Source organism: Callorhinchus milii, unplaced genomic scaffold (genome assembly GCF_018977255.1).
Source record: "Callorhinchus milii isolate IMCB2004 unplaced genomic scaffold, IMCB_Cmil_1.0 Scaffold23, whole genome shotgun sequence".
Classification (NCBI taxonomy): Eukaryota; Metazoa; Chordata; class Chondrichthyes; order Chimaeriformes; family Callorhinchidae; genus Callorhinchus; species Callorhinchus milii.
Window position 1 is genome coordinate 2,797,310 of NW_024704764.1, and position 19,990 is coordinate 2,817,299.

General features: G+C 50.6%; 1 protein-coding gene and 2 non-coding genes across 4 annotated transcripts; 2 read left to right on the forward strand and 1 right to left on the reverse strand.

The window, feature by feature from the left end:
* Nucleotides 1–442: 442 nt before the first annotated feature.
* tut1 (terminal uridylyl transferase 1, U6 snRNA-specific) lies at nt 443–15,817 on the forward strand. 2 transcript variants are annotated; one of them, XM_042343351.1, is made up of 10 exons: nt 443–626; nt 1,566–1,756; nt 3,109–3,318; nt 5,988–6,102; nt 6,624–6,751; nt 8,442–8,680; nt 11,485–11,594; nt 12,439–12,561; nt 13,480–13,572; nt 14,015–15,817. In XM_042343351.1, exons 1-10 carry the CDS (start codon nt 554–556, stop codon nt 15,106–15,108), a joined length of 2,376 nt encoding a protein of 791 aa, XP_042199285.1. In that variant the 5' UTR covers nt 443–553; the 3' UTR covers nt 15,109–15,817. The 2 variants fall into 2 exon arrangements, with proteins under 2 accessions (XP_042199285.1, XP_042199286.1); XM_042343352.1 differs by having other exon boundaries at nt 13,483–13,572.
* Nucleotides 7,917–7,990, forward strand: trnat-cgu. The gene has a single exon. It is a non-coding gene; the product is annotated as a tRNA-Thr (tRNA).
* A 1,694-nt stretch (nt 15,818–17,511) lies between the features above and the next one.
* Nucleotides 17,512–17,583, reverse strand: trnaq-uug. Its single transcript has one exon. It is a non-coding gene; the product is annotated as a tRNA-Gln (tRNA).
* Between the last annotated feature and the right edge of the window lie 2,407 nt (nt 17,584–19,990).

Here is a 19,990-nt window from a genome sequence, read left to right on the forward strand (position 1 = left end):
GTGACCGACGGCGGAGTGTGGGTGTCCCCGCGAAACGCCTCGCGCGCGCCTCGCGTCGGTTGGGGGTCCGCGCCTTCGCCGGGGCTCGCGCACAGGGCACAAGAGGCGTAGACGCCGCGGGGGCCCCGAGAACCCGGAGCAGAGGCGGAGCGAGAAAGGTCGGGCAGCATCTATGGAGAGAGGAAAGTGAGTCAACGTCTCCAATCCACCGCCCTCCTTCGTTCCCGCATCGTTAATACCACTTTAACCCATCACCAAACCCCCCCCCCCCTCCCCTATCCTCTCCCCCCATCTTCTCCTGTGTCTTCCATGCCCTGCCCCCCCCCCTCACCCCCTCCCCCTCCCCCCTCTCTAACCCTCTCTCTGTGTGTCAAACAGTCCAAGGCTGAGCCGGAACCTTTGTCCGGGCCCCGTGGGCTGGTCGGACCTGGGGGCCGGGGGGAAGCGGGCAGCGGGCGGACCGGAAGTCTCGGGAGGTGACGGAGCGGTTTTGAAACTCCCGCCGTTTCCGCTCGTGGCGGCGCGACCGGAACCGAACGGAACGCGGCGCGAGATGGACCCCGACACCGAGCGGCGGCCCCGCGGGGGGTACCGGTGCCGCCTGTGCGACATCAGCGCCCCGAATGGTGAGACCCGACCCCCAACCACAACCCCGACCCCAACCCCCGGCCACACACACTGCCCCACACACACACTCACACACTCCCCCCTCCCCCCCACTCCCCCCACACACACTCCCCCCTCACACACACACACTCCCTCCCCCCCCACTCCCCCCACACTCCCCCCTCACACACACACACTCCCTCCCCCCCCACTCCCCCCACACTCCCCCCTCACACACACACACTCCCTCCCCCCCACTCCCCCCCACACTCTCCCCCTCACACACACACTCCCCACACACACCACTCACACACTCCCCCTCACACACACACTCCCCCTCACACACACACTCCCCCCTCACACACACACTCCCCCTCACACACACTCACACACACACACACTCCCCCCTCACACACTCCCCCCTCACACACTGCCCCACACACACTCCCCCTCACTCACACACACTCCCCCCTCACTCCCCCCACACACACTCCCCCCTCACACACACACCTCCCCCCACACTCCCACCCCCTCCCCCCCACACTCCCACCCACACACACTCCCCCACACTCCCCCCCACACACCCTCCCCCCCACACACCCTCCCCCCCACTCACACACACACACAAAAGAGCAACGTTAAGTCAGAAGTTTGGAACAAATACATTGAAGAAAATGTGAAGAAAACGTTTTAAGTGTTCACAGGGTTGGAGCAAGTGTGACAACAACGACAACTTGCATTCACATAGCGCCCTCCACCCCGGGTGATCCCGAGCCAAGGGGAGAGGGAGTGGGGAGGGGAGGGGAGGGGACCATAGGCACAATCAAAAAGGAGACTGGTCGGGTTGTACTGCGTAAAGCAGAGGAGAGATAGATGGCGGGTGTCTTTCCTGATGCAGTTGCGGCCTTTTTTTCTTTTTAATTGCGTGTGTTTTTTTTAATGTATTTACACATATATAGCTCCCAGTTTAGAGAGTCACCTTAAAGGAAAAAAGCATCAGAAACTGATGAGTGTGAGAGCCACCAGGAAGCTGCAGGAAGAAAACAGCGTGTTTGTGAGCGGTTTCCGTAAAGGCACACCCGAACTGGAACTCAGTGACTACTTTCAAACGTTTGGCACAGTCGCAAGCATAATAATGGACAAGGACAAAGTAAGTGCAATTTGACACACAGTACAATACGAAATTATATTTGTATAGCGTCTTTCACATCAAGAGGATATCCTGAAGATTACTTAAGGGCTACAATGAACTGTAAAGAATCGTAAACGTGTGGAATAGTCCCCGAAACGAGGCACAAAAGAGAGCTAATGGACCAGAAGGAACAGTTTTTAGGGCATAAGGACTTCTTGCTCCTAGTTTTTCATTCTTCTCACTACAGTGATACTCACATAAATCTTTTATCAATTGTAAAAGTAGGAACCCGGTTGTTAGTCGATTGCCGGATCGCTTTTCCGGGGGTAATAATTCCTTTGCAAAAAAATAAATAAATTGGTCGCTTCGATCCACGACTGTTTGCGGGGACGCTGCTGTGCGCAATCGGCTGCCGCGTTTCACCCACAAAATATGCAGTCAGTTGACTTTACAGTATATCCTGTGAAGCGCTTTAAGATGTCTCGACGTGATAAGGCGCTGTATCAAATGCAAGGATTATTACAGTCACCCAAGTTGTACGTGTATCTGAGTCCTGTTCAGTCGCCTTCCCAAAAAAAAACACTTAGATTTTATTGCACTCGTCCTTATTTTATAAAGGAAATCATCTCATAATTTGTAAGGCCGTTACAGCACTTACCGGCTGCATTGAAGCTCCTGACCTGTCACCGCATGCACACTTACCAGCTGGTTGCATTGAATCGCGGGAAATTTAATCTTGACCCCCTCACGGATTGTGCACTTGCCGGCCGCGGTCACGAACAACAACAACAGCTTGCATTTATTACAGCGCCCTTCACGTGGGGTAGCTTCCCGGAGAGCCTCACAGTGGCGGAGTCTGACAACGAACTACTGCGTCCGCACTTACCGGGTGTGTGGGTTTACGCTTGCGCAGTGTGGATTATTGATTAAATCAGATATTATACGACTTGTGCAAATTTGCCCGCAACTCGGCACTTCGCGCAAATCATATTAAATGTTACGGTCACGACTGATAACAACTTGCGTGAGTTTTACTGGACTCGAATAAACGGGGTGGCCATTGGATAGAGTTCCAGAGAACGGCTGAAAACTTGCCCACCAAACCACACTCGAGACCCACATACTGCAGGCGGTTGAAAACTGGTCAGTGTTTGGTTTGGGAGCTATTATCAGGTATTCCTTGTGATATCTTGTACTAAGCAAAAGTCAAGTTAAGGGAGGGGCGGGGGAGAAATTGCATTAATTACTGTGCACGCACACTGTTTAACTTGATACTTTTGTTTTATATTAGTTTTTTTTTAAGTTGTTCATCATTAAAAAACTCTTACTTCGTTAGACTCTCATGCAGTTCCCTTGCTTGCTATCCGCAGGGCATCTATGCAATTATACAGATGGACAGCACAGAAGAAGTGAAAAGGGTGCTGTCTGTGTCCCAGCACTGTATGAACGGCCAAAAGCTGCGAGTGAAGGCCAGAGAAAAGAAAGACTTCAAATACGTCCCCAAAAAGAAGCAGGCGCCCGGCAAAAAGCAACTGATTAATTTCGAAGAACTGTCGCAGATTCTCTGCGGAGCTGCTGACGTGAGTACTCTGGAGTGTCGCTAGTCTGTTAAAAAAAGTGGATTTGTTTGTGGAGTCCTGTCGCTCAGTGATTAGAGCATTTGCCTCGCAAGCGTGAGGACCTTGGGGTTCGATTCCCGGGCAGGGCAAAACCTTAGGCAAGATTCCTTACTCCACACACACGCCTCTGTTTACCTAGCAGAAAGTAGGAACCTGGTTGTTAGTTGATTGGCGGATCGTTTTTTCATGGGTAATAATACCTTCAAAAAAGTATATTATCTAATAATAAATTGGTCACTTCGAGCCGAGAGTCCAGAGTGAGCTACATCCGGTGTGAGGCGAGGCCAGAGTGTGAGGGAATTTGGTGAGAGTGGGAATTAGATGCAGAGGGGGAAGTGGGGGCAGGCTATATATCTTTGTATCTATATAAAGTTTGTGAAGATGGTGTGACAGGTAAACTGCGAGGTCTGTCACATGTGAGAGTCAATGGAAGGGGCCTTAAGTCCGGGCGACTTCGTCTGCCGCAAGTATCTGGAAATCAGAGAGCTCCAGTGAGAGTAGCTGAGCTGGAGTCTCAGGTGAAGACGCTGCGCAGCATTAGGGATGGAGAAAACTTCCTGGACAGCTTTATCCTGGAGCCGGACACTCCCCTGAGTCCCAAGGAAGAAGAATGTAGCAGCGACGGACATGACTGGGTGACAGTCAGGCGGGCAGGCAAGCGTTCCCGAAAGAGAGGGGCTGAAGAATCCCAGACTTTAGCCTTGTCTGACAGGTATGAAATATTGGCAACCTGTGTGGACAAGGAAATCTGCGAGGAAGACGGGCAAACTGACCCCAACACCCCTGTGCAGGAGGTTAAAAATGTAATTCTTATTGGGGATGAGACAGTCGGGAGGACTGATACAGTTTTCTGTAGCCGTAGCAGGGAGACAAGAAGACTCTGTTGTCTTCCTGGGGCCAGGGTGAAGGATGTCACCGCCGGGCTGGAGATAAATTTGAGGCATGAGGGAGAGGATCCAATCGTAATGGTACATATAGGGACCAATGACATTGGTAGGACCAGTAGGGACGAGTTAAGGAGCGAGTTCCGGGAATTGGGAATTAAACTAAGGAATAGAACTTCCAAAGTGATGATATCGGGACTGTTACCTGAGCCAGGAGCTAATTGGTACAGGCAAAAGAAGATCATAGATCTGAATGCCTGGCTAAAAGAGTGGTGCGGAGAGCAGGAATTCCAATTCATGGGCCACTGGCACGAGTATTGGGGAAGATGGGAGCTTTTCCAAAGGAATGGGCTCCACCTAAATAGGGCTGGGACAAATGTCCTGGCTACACGAATAAATAGGGAGGTAGAAAGGGCTTTAAACTACTAAGGGGGGGGGGGAGGTAAAAACATAGTAAAGTATAGTCCACCACAGTTAAACTTGAGATCAACAAAAGCAAGAGAGCAGATTAACAAGGGAGAAGAGCAAAGTGTGTCAAGCCGGGAAAGGAAGTACAGTGATAGAGTGCTGGTGAATAGGGTTAATAGCCGGAAGTCAGAATTAAGGGCACTATATCTGAATGCACGAAGCATTCGTAACAAGATAGATGAATTAGTTGCACAAATAGAGACAAACCGGTATGATCTAGTAGCCATCACCGAGACATGGTTACAGGGTGATCAGGGATGGGAACTGAATATTCCCGGCTACGTGGTATATAGGAAAGATAGGCGATGTGGTAAACGAGGAGGGGGAGTGGCCCTGCTAATAAAGGATGGGATAAAAACAGTAGAGAGGAAAGATTTTAAATCTGAAAAGCAAGATGTAGAGTCAGTATGGGTAGAGATACGTAACTTCAAGGGGCAGAAAACTATAGTGGGAGTAGTTTATAGACCCCCAAACAGTGGTCAAAGTATCGCTCAAGGTATAAATCAAGAGATTAGTGGAGCATGTAGCAAAGGAAAGACACTAATTGTGGGTGATTTTAACCTGCACATAGACTGGGACAACCAAATTGGGAAAGGTAACATAGAAGAGGAGTTTATAGAATGTATTAGAGATAATTTTCTAGATCAATATGCTGAGGAGCCGACCAGGGAACAAGCCATATTAGACCTTGTTTTGTGTAATGAAACAGGGCTGATCAGCAAACTGGAACTTAAGGCTCCTCTCGAGCAAAGCGATCATAATATGATGGAATTTAGCGTTAAGTTAGAGAGGGAAGTAGTTAAGTCTGAAGCAAAAGTCTTCAATTTAACTCGAGCCAACTTTGCTGGTATGAGAGAGGATTTAGCCAAAATAAACCGGGAGACTAAACTGTAGATGTTCAGTCCATGAACATTCTCAAGTCTGAGACTGATAGATTCTTGAAAAATAGAGGTATTAGGGGATATGGGGATAGGGCAGGTAATCAGAGTTAGGTGAGAAGATCAGCCATGATCTTATTGAATGGCGGAGCACAGGCACGAAGGGCCGAATGGCCTACTCCTGCTCCTAATTCTTATGTTCTTATGTTCAATCCACGACTGTTTGTGGGGACGCTGCTGTGCGCAATTGGCTGCTGCGTTTCGCCCACAAATATTCAGTCAATTCACTTTACAGTATATTCTGTGAAGCGCTTTGAGGTGTCTCGAAGACGTGATAAGGCACTATATCAAATGCAAGGGTTATTATATCTAACGATTAACTATACGTGTTGTCTGATAGGTTGATGAGCAGCTGCAGCAATTGTTGCAGTTGTTTCAGTTCTCGGACAGCGAGCGGAGCCTGCGAGAGCTGCTCATGTCTCTGATGCAGGAGGTCTTCTCCGAGTTCTTCCCAGGTCAGTGGTCTTCACGGGGTGTTATGGGATCTTTAAGAAGTGTGCAATGCAGAATGGTCCGTATAATGTGGTCTGTTTTTACCGGTCAGTCTCTCAATAACCCCCATTCTCTTAATTCTCCCCGTAGCCCCATAAACAGTCCGGTAGCCGGTAGCCCTCCCCACTCATATCCAGTCCTTAATTCCCTGCTTCATATTGCCGTCTCTTCAGTGACTCTTCCCCTTCTGCCCCCATACACCTTCCTTCCTTATAAACTCTTCTAGTAGGTTGGTTGAATCTGTTGCAGTAGTTAATAATAATAAGCCTTGCATTTGATTTAGCGCCTGATCACGTTATCGAGACGTCTCAAAGCCCTTCACGGGATTTACTATAAAGTGGAGTGACGGATTGAGCACTGTGTTATTTCACAGATGCTGTTGCAAACTATTGATAGTTTCTCCACGGATTGTAATTTTGATTTACTGTGAGTTCAAGGCAGGTCAGTAGAGGTTGGTTGGTGGCTAACTGTTGCTTTTACTCAGGTTGCAAAATCCTGCCCTTTGGATCATCGGTGAATACCTTTGACGTTCGCGGCTGTGACATGGATTTATTCCTCGATCTTGAAAACACAAAGACTTTCCAGGCCACTGCCACGGAGGCAAAGACTGAAGTAAGTTCCACGTGTGACAACCTGCATAATGTCTAAGACTAGCACCTATATATTCACCATCTCAACCGTGGACATGTTAAAAGATTCTCTCTTGAGCTCGCATTAATGGAATACGATGGAAAATAATAATAATACATGCATTTGATATAGCCCCTTATCACGTCTTCTAGACGTCTCAAAGTGCTTCACAGAATATACTATGAATCGTATAGACTGTATATTTTGTGGGCCAAACATGGCAGCACATAGAGGTGTCCCACAAACAGTCGTGGATTGAGTGACTTTTATTAAGGAATTACTATCCCCGGAAAAGCGATCCGCCAATCGACTAACATGCGGGTTCCTACTTACTGCTAGGTAAACAGAGGCGAATGGAGTAAGGAAACTTGTCCAAGGTTTCGCCCTGCCCGGGTCTCTCGCTTGCGAGGTGAGTGCTCTAACTACTGAGCTGCAGGACTCCACGTTTAAAATGTTTAGAACAAGAGGAATGAAACTTCCTGTTGTACATTCACTCTTCCTAGAATAGGTGTTTATTTTTAGCTGTGGTTTGGACATCACCTGGTACATTGTGCTGATTTCCTTTAATTGGAACAGTGTCAAGGCAGGTGAAACAATTACAATGATGGATGGATGCCCCACAGAGCAACCTTACCTTTCTCCCTTATTCTAATTCATTCTTTTTTCCTGAAAGTATTGACATCAGGTTTTTAGGCTGTTTCGCCCTACTGGGAATCAAACCCACATCCTGTCGCTTGTGAGGCGTGAGCTCTAACCATTGTACTACAGGACTTCACTCCAAGATCTCCCAAGATTTCTCTGTCGAACAGAAAGATCTTGGGGTGGAGGTGGTGTCTCCAAAGGTGGGAGGGTGGGAGAGGCCGGGCTGGGGGTCTCTAAGATGGAGTGTGTGGGCAGACTCTCGATCAGCTTCAGTCACAATCCAGAGACAAACCCAGGAGCAGCTCTCGCTCTACCCATAACTTGTGGGTTCTATATATAATATACACATATAGATAAAGCCCATGTTTGCTCAATCTCTAGGAGGTATAAAGGTTTCAATTTTCTTTTCTATTTTTCGTGAAAATATGTTTTAAGTCCTCCCTCTAGACTTTGGTTTCCTTTTCCAAGGCTGCCACACATGGGTTAAAGTCATTAACCCACGTGGAGTCCTGTAGCTCAGTGGTTCGAGCGATTGCCTCGTAAGCAAGAGGACCTGGGTTTGATTCCCGGCCAGGGCGAAACGTTGGGCAAGTTTCCTTACTCCACACGCCTCTGTTTACCGGCAGTAAGTAGGAACCCGGTTGTTAGTCGATTGGCGGATCGCTTTAATTATCCCTTTTTTTTGAAAAAAATATTTGGTCACTCAATACCCTCAGCGCTGTTTGTGGGGACGCTGCTGTGCGCAATCGGCTGCCGAGTTTCACCCACAAAATATCCAGTCAATTGACTTTACAGTACATTGTGTGAAGCGCTTTGAGACGTCTCGGAAGTCGTGAGAAGGCGCTAGGTCAAATGCAAGGATTTTTAAGGCCATGTTTCCTCAATTTCTCGGAAGAGATGTTGAGTTTCATTTTTTTTTTCTATTTTTAGTGGCAAATCCATTAATAAGTCCTCCCTCTAGGCTTTGGATTCCTTTTTAAGAGCTGCCACACGGGCGCTGAAGTCATGAGTGTGCTTTGCGCCGTTGCAGGGAGTTCAAGGAGCCGAAAGTGACATACAGTCAGACACCCGTTCTGAGGATTCCATCTTGTCTGACATCGACCTGGAGACTTCGACTCCAGCTGAGATCCTCGAGTTAGTGGCCACTGTGCTGCAGAAGTGTGTTCCAGGCGTTCACAAAGTTCAGGCCGTCACCACGGCCAGGCTACCGGTGGTTAAATTTATCCACAAGGAATCAGGGTTGCAAGGAGACATCTCTATTAACAATAGGTACCTTATTTATTTATGCATATCTATATATATATCACACACGTACACCAGCTAAAAGGCATATTCATAACCCATCTGTGATTTTTTTTGTTTGCTGTACGTGTTTGAAAAATGGAGGAAGTCAGTCGAGTGTTGCAGTGTTTAAAATATTAATGAACGTGGCATTTTGCTCAGTGGTGGCTAAGCCGCTGAAAAGCCCTTTGGGACACAACCCAGCGTGAAAGGTGCCATATAAACACAAGCTGTTGTTGTCGTCGTCAAAAAGTGGCCTGCCGAACATTTGCGGTCATAAGGGCGAGTCTGTTTTAAAATCGATGGCATGTTTCTGTTTTTTTCTTAATTGAATATTTCTTGATTCCTGCCATAACAATAATCCTCGCATTTGATACGCCTTCGAGACGTCTCAAAGCGCTTCACAGGATATACTGAAAGTGAATTGACTGCATATTTTGTGGGTGAAACGAAGCAGCCAATTGCGCAAAGTGGTGCCCCACAAATAAGTCGTGGATTGAAGTGACCGGTTTATTATTGTGACTTTTTTTTCTCTTGAGGGATTATTATCAGGAGTGTTGTTCAAATATTTGCAAGCGAGAGACCTGGGTTCGATTCCCGGGCAGAGCGATACTTTGGGCACGTTTCCTTGCATGGACAGGTAGACTGGAAATAAAACAATAACTTGCACCTTTCACCTACGAAAATGTATCACAAGGATAGAGTTGCAGCCCAGTTGGGGGTAGATAAGGGGCAACAGCAGGAACATACTTTACAATATGTTCTGTGAAGCGCTTTGAGACGTCTCAAAGATGTGATAAAGCGCTATACCAAATGCAAGGATCATTATTAAATTATAAGTCTGAAGTAATAAGAAAAAATGGGAATTCTTAAAATATAATCAAAGCATTTTGTAATTAAAGTGTAACTGTGCCTTTGCATTGCACTGTTGGATTCAGTTACGGTAATCGTGCCTTTTAACCATACGCTGCCTGGTCGAGTCATCGCAGGCAGTCAGTCCGAGTTCAGAGACAATGTTTATTAAAGCTCCAGCGCTTCTCCGGCTGATTGTCTCCTGAAAATGCTAACTCAGCAAACACTGGCCTGCTTCATGTCCCATCCTCTGCCCATTCCCACCGTTGGTGGGCGAGCTTTCGTTCTCTGGAACTTCCCCTCCCTGCTTTCAAGACTTATCTCTTTGACTGTGCTTTCCGTCATCTTTCTCCTCCCCAATCTCTCCAGCTCCCCCCCACCCCCTCCCCCCCCCCCCCCCCCCGGCTTGGGTGCCCAGCAAACAGCTGTCCTTTCTCCCCCACATCCGCACCATGTCCGGCATTGCCTACCACCACCTCCGCAACATTGCCAGACTTCGCCGCTGCCTCACCCCTCAGGCGCTGAATAAATGTAATAAATTTCATGTCTGGAGGACGTCCCAAAACCCTGGACAGTCAGGGGTTTGGATGTGAGCTGGGGGTTGGGATCAGGAGGCAGGGAGGGTAGAAGGGAAGAGGCAGACGGCAATGCAGATTTGTCCCCCAACCCACCCGCCCCACTGGCTTCAGCCACTCTGCCCCCAACCTCTGGAATTCCATCCCCCAATCACTCCGCCTTGCCTCCTGCTTAGCCTTCTTCAAGTCCCGCCTCAAGACCCTCCTCTTTGACCATGCCATCGGCCACCCCCCTTCCCCTCCCCTCCCTTCTCCCCACCCCGACCCCAGCTCGGGTCTGAAATGCTGTACTCTGTCCAGTGCCTTGGGACGTCCTCCCGACATGAAAGGCTCTATACAAATGTAATCTTGTTGTTGTTGTTGTCTTGGTCACAGGCCTTTCATGGGTCAGTTGGACTGCTCCACAGGTTAAAAGAAACGCAACACAGGTTGTACAGTACGTCTTTGTCATATTTCCAACAAAACCTAACTGTGTGGACTGTTTCCAGGAGTATTCAAGACTTAATTGCCAATGAGTCACTCCTGCTTTCAGGAACTATATTTTTCCATCCTATTTGCGAATCCCATTCAACAATGAATGAAGCCACATGACGTTGGGTTGTTAATCTTTCAAGGAAACTCGCAATAAAATGAGGCAGTAATTAGGAGCGTCGTCAATCCAGACTTACCTGCAGTTTAGCAATCATTCATAGTTGACCTGGCTGGTTGCCTCAGCACTTCACTGGGTATCTGACCTGTGTTTTACCTGACCTGGCTGTAGCATTAACAGCAACAACTTGCATTTGTACAGTGCCCTTCACGAAGGGTAACGTCTCGTAAGTGTTTTACGTAGACAGACCCAGGCCATGAGCTGGTGGATGAGTTTGGGCCCCGTTGAAGAGATCGTTTTTTAGTCAGCTTCTGAAAATAGAGCTGGAGGGATTGAGGGAGATAGTTCCATTGGGTGTGGGTGTAGTGACTGAAGGCCAGCCACCAATGATGGCACAGGGGATGCACAGCCGGCCCTAGTTTACCAAGTAGAAGGGTCATGTCGTTGGTCGGTTGGGACACAGTGGAGAATGGCAAGGGTGGGGGTTGATGGACGTGCAAAACTTTGCGCTACAGGGAGAAATAGAGGGGATGGAAGAGCGAAACAGGAGACAACAAACACTGCAGGAATCAAACCATGGTAGCAATTAGTGACTTCAGATATTAGTCATACGTTTGAGCTTCCTTGTAACATCTTAGCTGCCTCCTCCGCTTTATAAATCAATCTCAGTGGTATCAGCGGCGATCTACGGACCTGCCACCTTGATCGCGGAAAGATGTCTTATGAGCACCTGTAACCAATTTTGCTTGGGATAACTTGGTGAATTGGTTTTCCAGGTTAGCTGTACGCAACACAAAATTCCTTCAGCTGTGCTCTTCGGTGGACCAAAGGGTGAGGCCTCTGGTTTATGCCGTTCGTCACTGGGCAAAGCAGAAGCAGCTCGCTGGTAAGGTATCACTTTTTATCTCCTGTGTAAGAATAATAATAATCCTTGCATTTGATACAGCGCCTTATCACGTCTTCTAGACGTGTCAAAGCGCTTCACAGGATATACTGTAAAGTGAATTGACTATATTTTTGTGGGCGAAATGTGGCAGCCAATTGCGCACAGCGGGGCCCCACAAACAGTCATGGATTGAAGTGACCAATTGAAGGATTGAAAGCGATCCGCCAATCGACTAACAACCGAGTTCCTATTTACTGCTAAGTAAACAGAGGCGTGAGGAGTAAGGAAACTTGCCCAACGTTTTGCCCTGACCCACCTGGGAATTGAACACAGGTCTCTTGCTTGGGAGGCGAATGCTCTAACCACTGAGCTGCAGGAATCTCTAGAGGACAAAAGCTTTCCATCAATAATCTCATCCTCGGGATGTATTGGGTGGTTCACTAATTCCCATCGTGAGATCAGCTATTTTCATATCATCATCTTAATGCTTTTTGTGGACGACTGAGATTCAATATAATAATTTACTAATATTCCTTACATATGATACTGTGCCTTTCATGTCGGGGGAGGCATCTCAAAACGTTCCAGTGTCTACGGTAAAGTGTAATTACTCTGTATTTTGTGGGATGTGGCAACCAATTCTCACAGGCTTGACGAGAACGACCGGTTTTATTTGGCGGGTTGGGATTGTGGGCTGGTTGGGGGGGGGGTGTTGGCTGCAACCCCAGAGTGCTATCATCTGAGCAAGACTGAAACCTGACATCTTTTCTTATTGAAGAAAACCTTCAAAAAGTAATTATCTAGAATTTACACCTTATTTCTTTCTTTTCCTCTCTTGTCTTAGGGAATCCCTTTGGAGGAGGACCATTGCTGAATAATTATGCAGTCACACTCTTGGTCGTTTTTTTCCTTCAGAACAGGACGCCTGCCATTCTCCCGACTGTGAACCATTTAAAAGAGCTCGCAGGTAACAGAGCTTGTACTGATCTACCGAATGCAGGCTTCGTAAACTTAGCACATCAGTAAAACCTATGATAAATAATAATAGTCCTTGAAATAGGTTTCGAGCCTTATTACATCTTCAAGCCGCCTCAAAGGGCTTCACAGAATATACTGTAAAGTGAATTGACTGTATTTTGTGGGCGAAACACAGCAGCCAATTACGCACAGCGGGACAAGACAGCAGCACCTAATGATAGAAAAGTAATAATACAACAGGAACAAAAATGAGAGCTGGAACACTATTTGAGCTCTTTTAATTTGTGAGACTGGGTTTGAATCGATGGGGTGAAAACTTTCTCATTGTTGCTTGTAAGGATTATTCAGCAAATCATATTAGATTTTGGCAAACAGCACGAAACTGCTTGCAACGTGGCACTTGTTGGGCCTTTGCAATCCCAGGAAATAATCATTAAAAAATGCAGTATATTATAGAATCATCGAATGTTACAGCACCGAAAGAGGCCCATCGTGCCTATGCCTGTTCTTTGGAAGTGCTACCTCAATCAGTCCCACTCCCCGCTATTTCCCTAAACCCCCTGCAAAATTTTCCTTTTCAAGTACCTATCCAATTCCCTTTTGAAAGTCGTTATTGAATCGGTTTCCATCGTCCTTTCAGGCTGTGCATTCCAATTGCTTTAAATTAAACATATTGATTGAGGCCCAGAAGCGTGGTGTCTAAATCAAGTCTAATTTAAAGAATTGTTTGCAGTTGGGCGGGATGTTCTAACAGCTTAACACGAGGTGGAATATTCCGCTACGGGTGTGAAATGGGAGCTTTTTTATTAAATTAGAGTCTGTGCGTTTTTTATTTAATTGACACTTTTGAGAACTATTGTAATGTGTGCAACCTTTTAGTAAATGGCAAACTGTTCTCTTTATCGAGAAGGTGAAGATCACTGTATAATTGACGGTTGGGATTGCACATTTCTGAATGATCCAAGCAAAGTGGACGCCAGTGAAAATTCTGAAAGCTTGTGTAAGTATTCAGCTGCTCCCGAATTTTATACCGAACGGTTTCTTTTTAAACATTAAAACAAACCAGTGCGCCAAGCTTTTGTTTCAGTGCCGTGAAAGTACTCAGGAGACTAGCCTGCAATGTACAGCAACAACAAAATTACATTTGTGTAGCTCCTTTCATGTCACGAGGACGTCTCAAGACGCTGGACAATCAGTGTTTCGGACCCGAGCTGGGGGTCAGGATCGGGGAGGGTGACCGAAGGCACGGGCAAGGAGGAGTAGTCTTGAGACGGGTCTTGAAGGAGGCAAGGGAGGGGGTGAGGCGGGGGGACTGCGGGATAGAGTTCCAGAGGGTGGGAGTAGAGTGGCAGATGGCCCGCCCGCCAATGGTGGGCGGGTGCATGAAGGATGCAGTATGAATGTAAGTATTGGAAGCCTAATCATTTATCGTTTCCCAATAGGTGTCCTCCTTGCAGACTTTTTTAAATTGTACGCGCAGTTTGACTTTGCCGGAACTGTTATTTCTCTGAGAGAGGGCAAAGCCCGGCCTGTAACAGAGTTCATTAAACCCGATTCACACAGACACCTCAAATTTGGGCCGATTAATATCCAGGATCCCTTTGAACTGAGTCACAACGTGGCTGGAAACATCAACGAGAGATCAGGGCAAAGGTTCAAGAGGCAGAGCGACGAGGCTTTCAAGTACTGCCGCAGCCTGCAATTCCAGAGGAAATCCAACAAGGGCAAAATGTGGGGCATCGTCAGATTGTTTCAGCCTCTGAGCAGCGCTGACTGCTCACCCGCCTCCTCCCCAGCAGTGGATCAAGGCCAAGGTAAAGAATCGACTTGCAGTGAGAACGTGTTAACTATCCCCTTCAAGCTGTCGGCCCTCTCTGAGCAAACGAGAAAAAGCCTTCACGGCTCTCTGGACTTCAGGGAGGTCTGGTTTGACAAAGTGTGTCACGCCGTCCTGTACGTCATGGAGTCTGTCCTCAAATGCAGTTGCTTCGGTCAGAGCGGCGAAGGAGACGACACAGCCGGTGGAGCGGACCGAAGCCTCGACGCGGTGGACGAGAAAGAGGACGAGGGTTTTGAGGAGGAGATTTGCTCCGGATCGAAGAGGCCGTGCGAGGCCGAGGAGCTAGCGGGAACTTCAGCGCCTAAGAAGCCAAGGCTGGGCGGCCTGAGGTACCAGGGGGAGGTGAGGTGGCACTGCTCCGTTTGGAACAAAGTCTGGGTCGGGCGCAGGAAAATGAGGCGCCAGCTCTACAGAAGCCCGAACAAAGCTGACGCAGAGACGAGCGACAACCCCGGCGTCTTAGACCTCGAAGAGAAGGTTACCGACGCCATGTTGCGACAGGAAGGGAACGAGGCGAAGCCCAGCCCGCTGTTCGAAGTCCAGCTCGTTGTCTTTCTGGTCGGAGGCAACGGGGATACCAGGACCGTGATCCGGGTCACGCCTCTGCAGCAAACCGCGCTATTTCCCGAATTCTTTCACTTCCTGCAGTTATTCGTCCCGAAAATGACTGAGAAGTACATCGAGAGATTAGACTGAAGAGAAAATAGTGACCGCTGACCGGTCATTCGCGGCGAGGGGTCGCGGCTGCCGTTTCTGCGTTCTTGCAGAAAGCTTTATTTTTCTCCCCCACTGAAGTCGAGTCCAGTCTGAGGCGGCGCTGCGCAAGGGTCGTGGGTTTTTTTTTTAGCGTGAGCTGCGAAAGACCGTATTTTCTTCTAAAACGGCGACTCGGAGCAAAATATTTGGAGCGGGTAAATCGCTGGAAGTTCTGGAAGGGAAGAACGTGGTTTAGTGCCTTGAACGTCAGAAGTCTCAAAAACGCTCCTCCATAATTCTCGTTTCTAAACGATTCTAAATCTGGGTTTCTTTTTTTTTCCCATTCTGGGCACGGTGAGATGTCGTGTGAAACTGCGTGGTTGGCTTCACGGTAGGTTCCCGATCTCGGCTGAGGCTGTCCGGAGAGAGGTAGGGAGAAAATCATCCGATGCTGGAAAAAGCTGCGAGGTTCATGGCTTATCCTGGGACTGGACAGATTGTTTTCCTTTTGACTTGCACAAGGATCTCGAACGTATCGGGAAGACTCACGAAGTCTACGCGCCGCAAAACTTGTCCAGTTCCCTTATGCCGCGTCTGCCAAAGGCGTTACGGCTGCGGTTAGTTCAATTGGGGTAACAATGTCAAACTGTCTCATTTTGAGAGAAAGAAATAAAACCGTCTGATTTAAAACTTTTTGCAGACTTTTTATTACCACGTGAACTCTGTGCCGGGAGTAATTTAATTGCTTTCTTCCCACCGACTTTATGTGAATGCACGAATTATCGTTTAATGTTTTCGGTGAATTTTAATCACGCAATGCGCTGCGGTAAGTTTACACGTGTGTCGTAAGTAATAAACCTCGCATTTGATATAGCGTCTTAACGCGTTGTCGAGATGCGTCAAAGTGCTTCACGTGATTTGCTGTACAGTGAGGTTTCTTTCGTAGACAAACACAGCAGCCGATTTGCAACCAGTCCCACAAAAGGTCATGAAGTGCGATTAATTTTATCTGCCGGAGATGGGAACTCGGATTAACGTCGTCCAAAGAAAGCGCGATTAATGGCGTCCGTGTCGCAACGCACAAGTTTTACGCCCACCATCCAGTTTTGGTTTGGGCAAAAGATCCGGTTGTAATCCGTATATAATACAGGAATCCTTTCATGGGACGCAGAAGACGATGTTGAAACGTGTCGCAATGATAATTAATAATAATCCTTGCATTTGACAGAGCGCCTTATCTCGTCACTGAGACGCCGCCGAGCGCTTCACGGGATATACTGTGACGCAGTCGGTGTTTTGTGGGGGAAATCGGATCGAAGGCACGTGGTGCAGGGCATCACGGGGGGGGGAGACGTCCAGAAACCTTCCCGAACGAACACGTGGAGAAGCTCCGTCAACAGAGCTCCCGACGACGGGTCTCCAGGAAGCGTAAGACGATCGCGGAGAATTATCACCAATTCTCTGCCTTTCCCTCCGGGACTCGCAGCGGGTCAGGGCGTCGCAAAGCCCCTCCCGGGATTTTACAGAGGATCGCCTTTCGCGGTTAATAATCCCTTCTAAGTCGTTAAATAATAATGATGATAATAATAATAATAATGATAATTGGATCGCTCGATCGGCGGCGCAGGTGCCCGCGGGAGACACAGTCACCGCACTTCACGGTGTACCCCGCGAAGCGCTTTGAGACGCCGGGGGGTCGCGTCGACGCGCGGGGACGGCGTCAATTATTAATTACCAATAATAACGACGACAATGACGACGAAACTTATCATCGCCAAAGTGCGCCGACCGCCTAATAACAATCCCTCCGAAAAAAACCAAAAAACAATAATAAAAAAAAATTGGTCATTTTCAATCCACGACTGTTTGTGGGACATTGCTGTGCGCAATCGGCCGCCGCGTTCGCCCACAAATATACAGTCAATTCACTTTACAGTGTGTTCTGTGAAGCGCTTTGGGACGTCCTCCTGACGTGAAAAGCGCTATATCAAATGCAAGGATTATTATTATTATTATTATTATTATTTTTACTCGACAGACGTTCCGAAAGGGGTTTTTCACGTCTTTTCATCCGTCCGTTCATTTAAAAAAAAAACCTAAACGTAGTCGGGTATCGTATTAGGTCGATAACGTAATTCCCGAATCGATCAGTTAATCAATGAATGAACGAACGAATGAATCCGATGTAAAAAAAATCGATGTTTGGTGCGGATTTCCCGTCGTCTGAGGGTTCCGGTAAAAAACACATCGCTGTCGTAAATAAAAGAAATACCTATATTTTTTTTTTGGATGGACAAACCCAGAGAGTGTTTGGTCCCTATTAATACACATATATATATATATATATTTTTTTTGGGGGTTATTTTTTTTTATTTGGCGTTAAATAGTTTTGTCACAAAAGTGAGGTCCCACCGAGATTTGAACTCGGATCGCTGGATTCAAAGTCCAGAGTGCTAACCATTACACCATGGGACCGGCTTGCTAGGCCGACTCGAAAAGGTCCCTCATCAAGCAAGACGGGGGCGGCGCGTCTCCCCGCCCCCCCCCTCCCGCCCCCCGCCCGCCCGCCCCCCCCCCCGCCCGCCCGCCCGCGGGGAGGATCAGCGTGAGGTAACGCCGGCGGGAGAAGGCGCGACGTTTGAGGCGAACGGACGGACGGACGAACGAACAACAACCACAACAGCGGCGGCGGCGGTTTTTATTCCCCGCCCCGACTTGGGCCAACTGCCGAGGAGGGAGCCGAAGGTTCCCGAGGGCGCCCGAGCAGCTCGGATTCCATTCGGCTGAGTTCGGCGCTGCACTCGGGGCACCGTTCGGGCCGCTGCTCGGCCACTCGGGGGTGGGGTGGGGGGGGGGGGCGGGGGGAGGGGCTTCGCTCGGCTCCGCGCGCGCTCGGCTCCGAGGGTGGGGGGGGGGCTCCACGGAGCTGCGCGCGCAGGTCAGGGCCCACGTGCTGTCAGTGCCGCGGTTCCCAAAGCCTTTCCCTTAAAGGGGACACCGTCGGCTCGAGCTGTCGAATTCCCCCCCGTTCCGTACCCCCAAAAGGTGGGGGTGAGGGGAGAGGGGAGTGGGGGGGGGGGAGAGGGGGAGGAGGGGGAGAGGGGCGCCGGATATTTCCCGTCTCCCAACCGCGTATTTGCCAACAAAGTGTCGGGGCCGCCGCCTCCCTCCGCGCCTCAGGGTCCGGGCGGCAAAATGGGAACCCGCCCTCAGTCGGTGGGGTTCACCGCGAGAAAATAATCCCTTCGAACCCCTCCCACACACCTCCACTCCCCCACACTCCCCCACACACCCCCACTCCCCCCACTCACCTCCACTCCCCCCACACACCCACTCCCCCCACACACACCCCACTCCCCCCCACACCCCCCACTCCCCCCCACTCCCCCCACTCCCCCCACACACCCCCCCACTCCCCCCACTCCGCCCCACTCCCCCCACACACCCCCACTCCCCCCACACCCCACTCCCCCCACTCCCCCCACTCCCCCCACACACCCCCCACTCCCCCCCACACCCCCACTCCCCCACACACCTCCACTCCCCCCCACACCCCCCACTCCCCCCACCACCCCCCCCCCCACTCCCCCCACACACCCCCACTCCCCCCCACACACACCTCCCCCACTCCCCCCACACACCCCCCACACACCTCCACTCCCCCCCACTCCGCCCCACTCCCCCACACACCCCCACTCCCCCCCACACACCTCCCCCACTCCCCCCACACACCCCATTCCCCCACACACTCCCCCACTCCCCCCACACACCCCCCCACCCCCCCACACACTCCCCACTCCCCCCACACACCCCCACTCCCCCCACACACCCCCACTCCCCCCACACACCTCCCACACACCCCCCCACACCCTCCACTCCCCCCCACTCCGCCCCACTCCCCCCACACACCTCCCCACTCCCCCCACACACCTCCCCCACTCCCCCCACACACTCCCACTCCCCCCACACACTCCCCCACTCCCCCCCACACACCTGCCCCACTCCCCCCCACACACTCCCACTCCCCCACACCACCTCCCCCACTCCCCCCACACACCTCCACTCCCCCCCACTCCCCCCCACTCCCCCACACACCCCCACACTCCCCACACACTCCCCCACTCCCCCCCACTCCCCCACACACACCTCCACACACCCCCACTCCCCCCCACACACACCTCCACTCCCCCCACACACGCCCCCACTCCCCCACACACACCCCCACACACACCCCCACTCCCCCCCACACACACCCCCACTCCCCCCCACACACACCCCCACTCCCCCACACACACCCCCACTCCCCCCACACACCCCCCCACTCCCCCCACACACACCCCCACTCCCCCCACACACACCTCCACTCCCCCCCACACACACCTCCACTCCCCCCACACCCCCCCACCTCCCCCACACACCCCCCCACACACCCCCACTCCCCCCCACACACACCTCCACTCCCCCACACACACCCCCACTCCCCCACACACACCTCCACTCCCCCCCACACACCCCCACTCCCCCACACTCCCCCCCCCACTCCCCCCCACACACACCTCCACTCCCCCACACACCTCCCCCACACACCCACACACCCCCACTCCCCCCACACACCTCCCCCACACACCCACACACCCCCACTCCCCCACACACCCCACTCACACCCCCACACACCCCCACTCCCCCACACACCCCCACTCCCCCACACACACCCCCACTCCCCCACACACTCCCACTCCCCCACACACACCCCCACTCTCCCCCACACACCCCCCACACACCCTCCACCCCTCCCCCAACCCCCCCACACACCCCCACTCCCCCCACACCCCCACACACACCCCAGACACACCCCCACTCCTCCTCCCCCCCCCCCCCACTC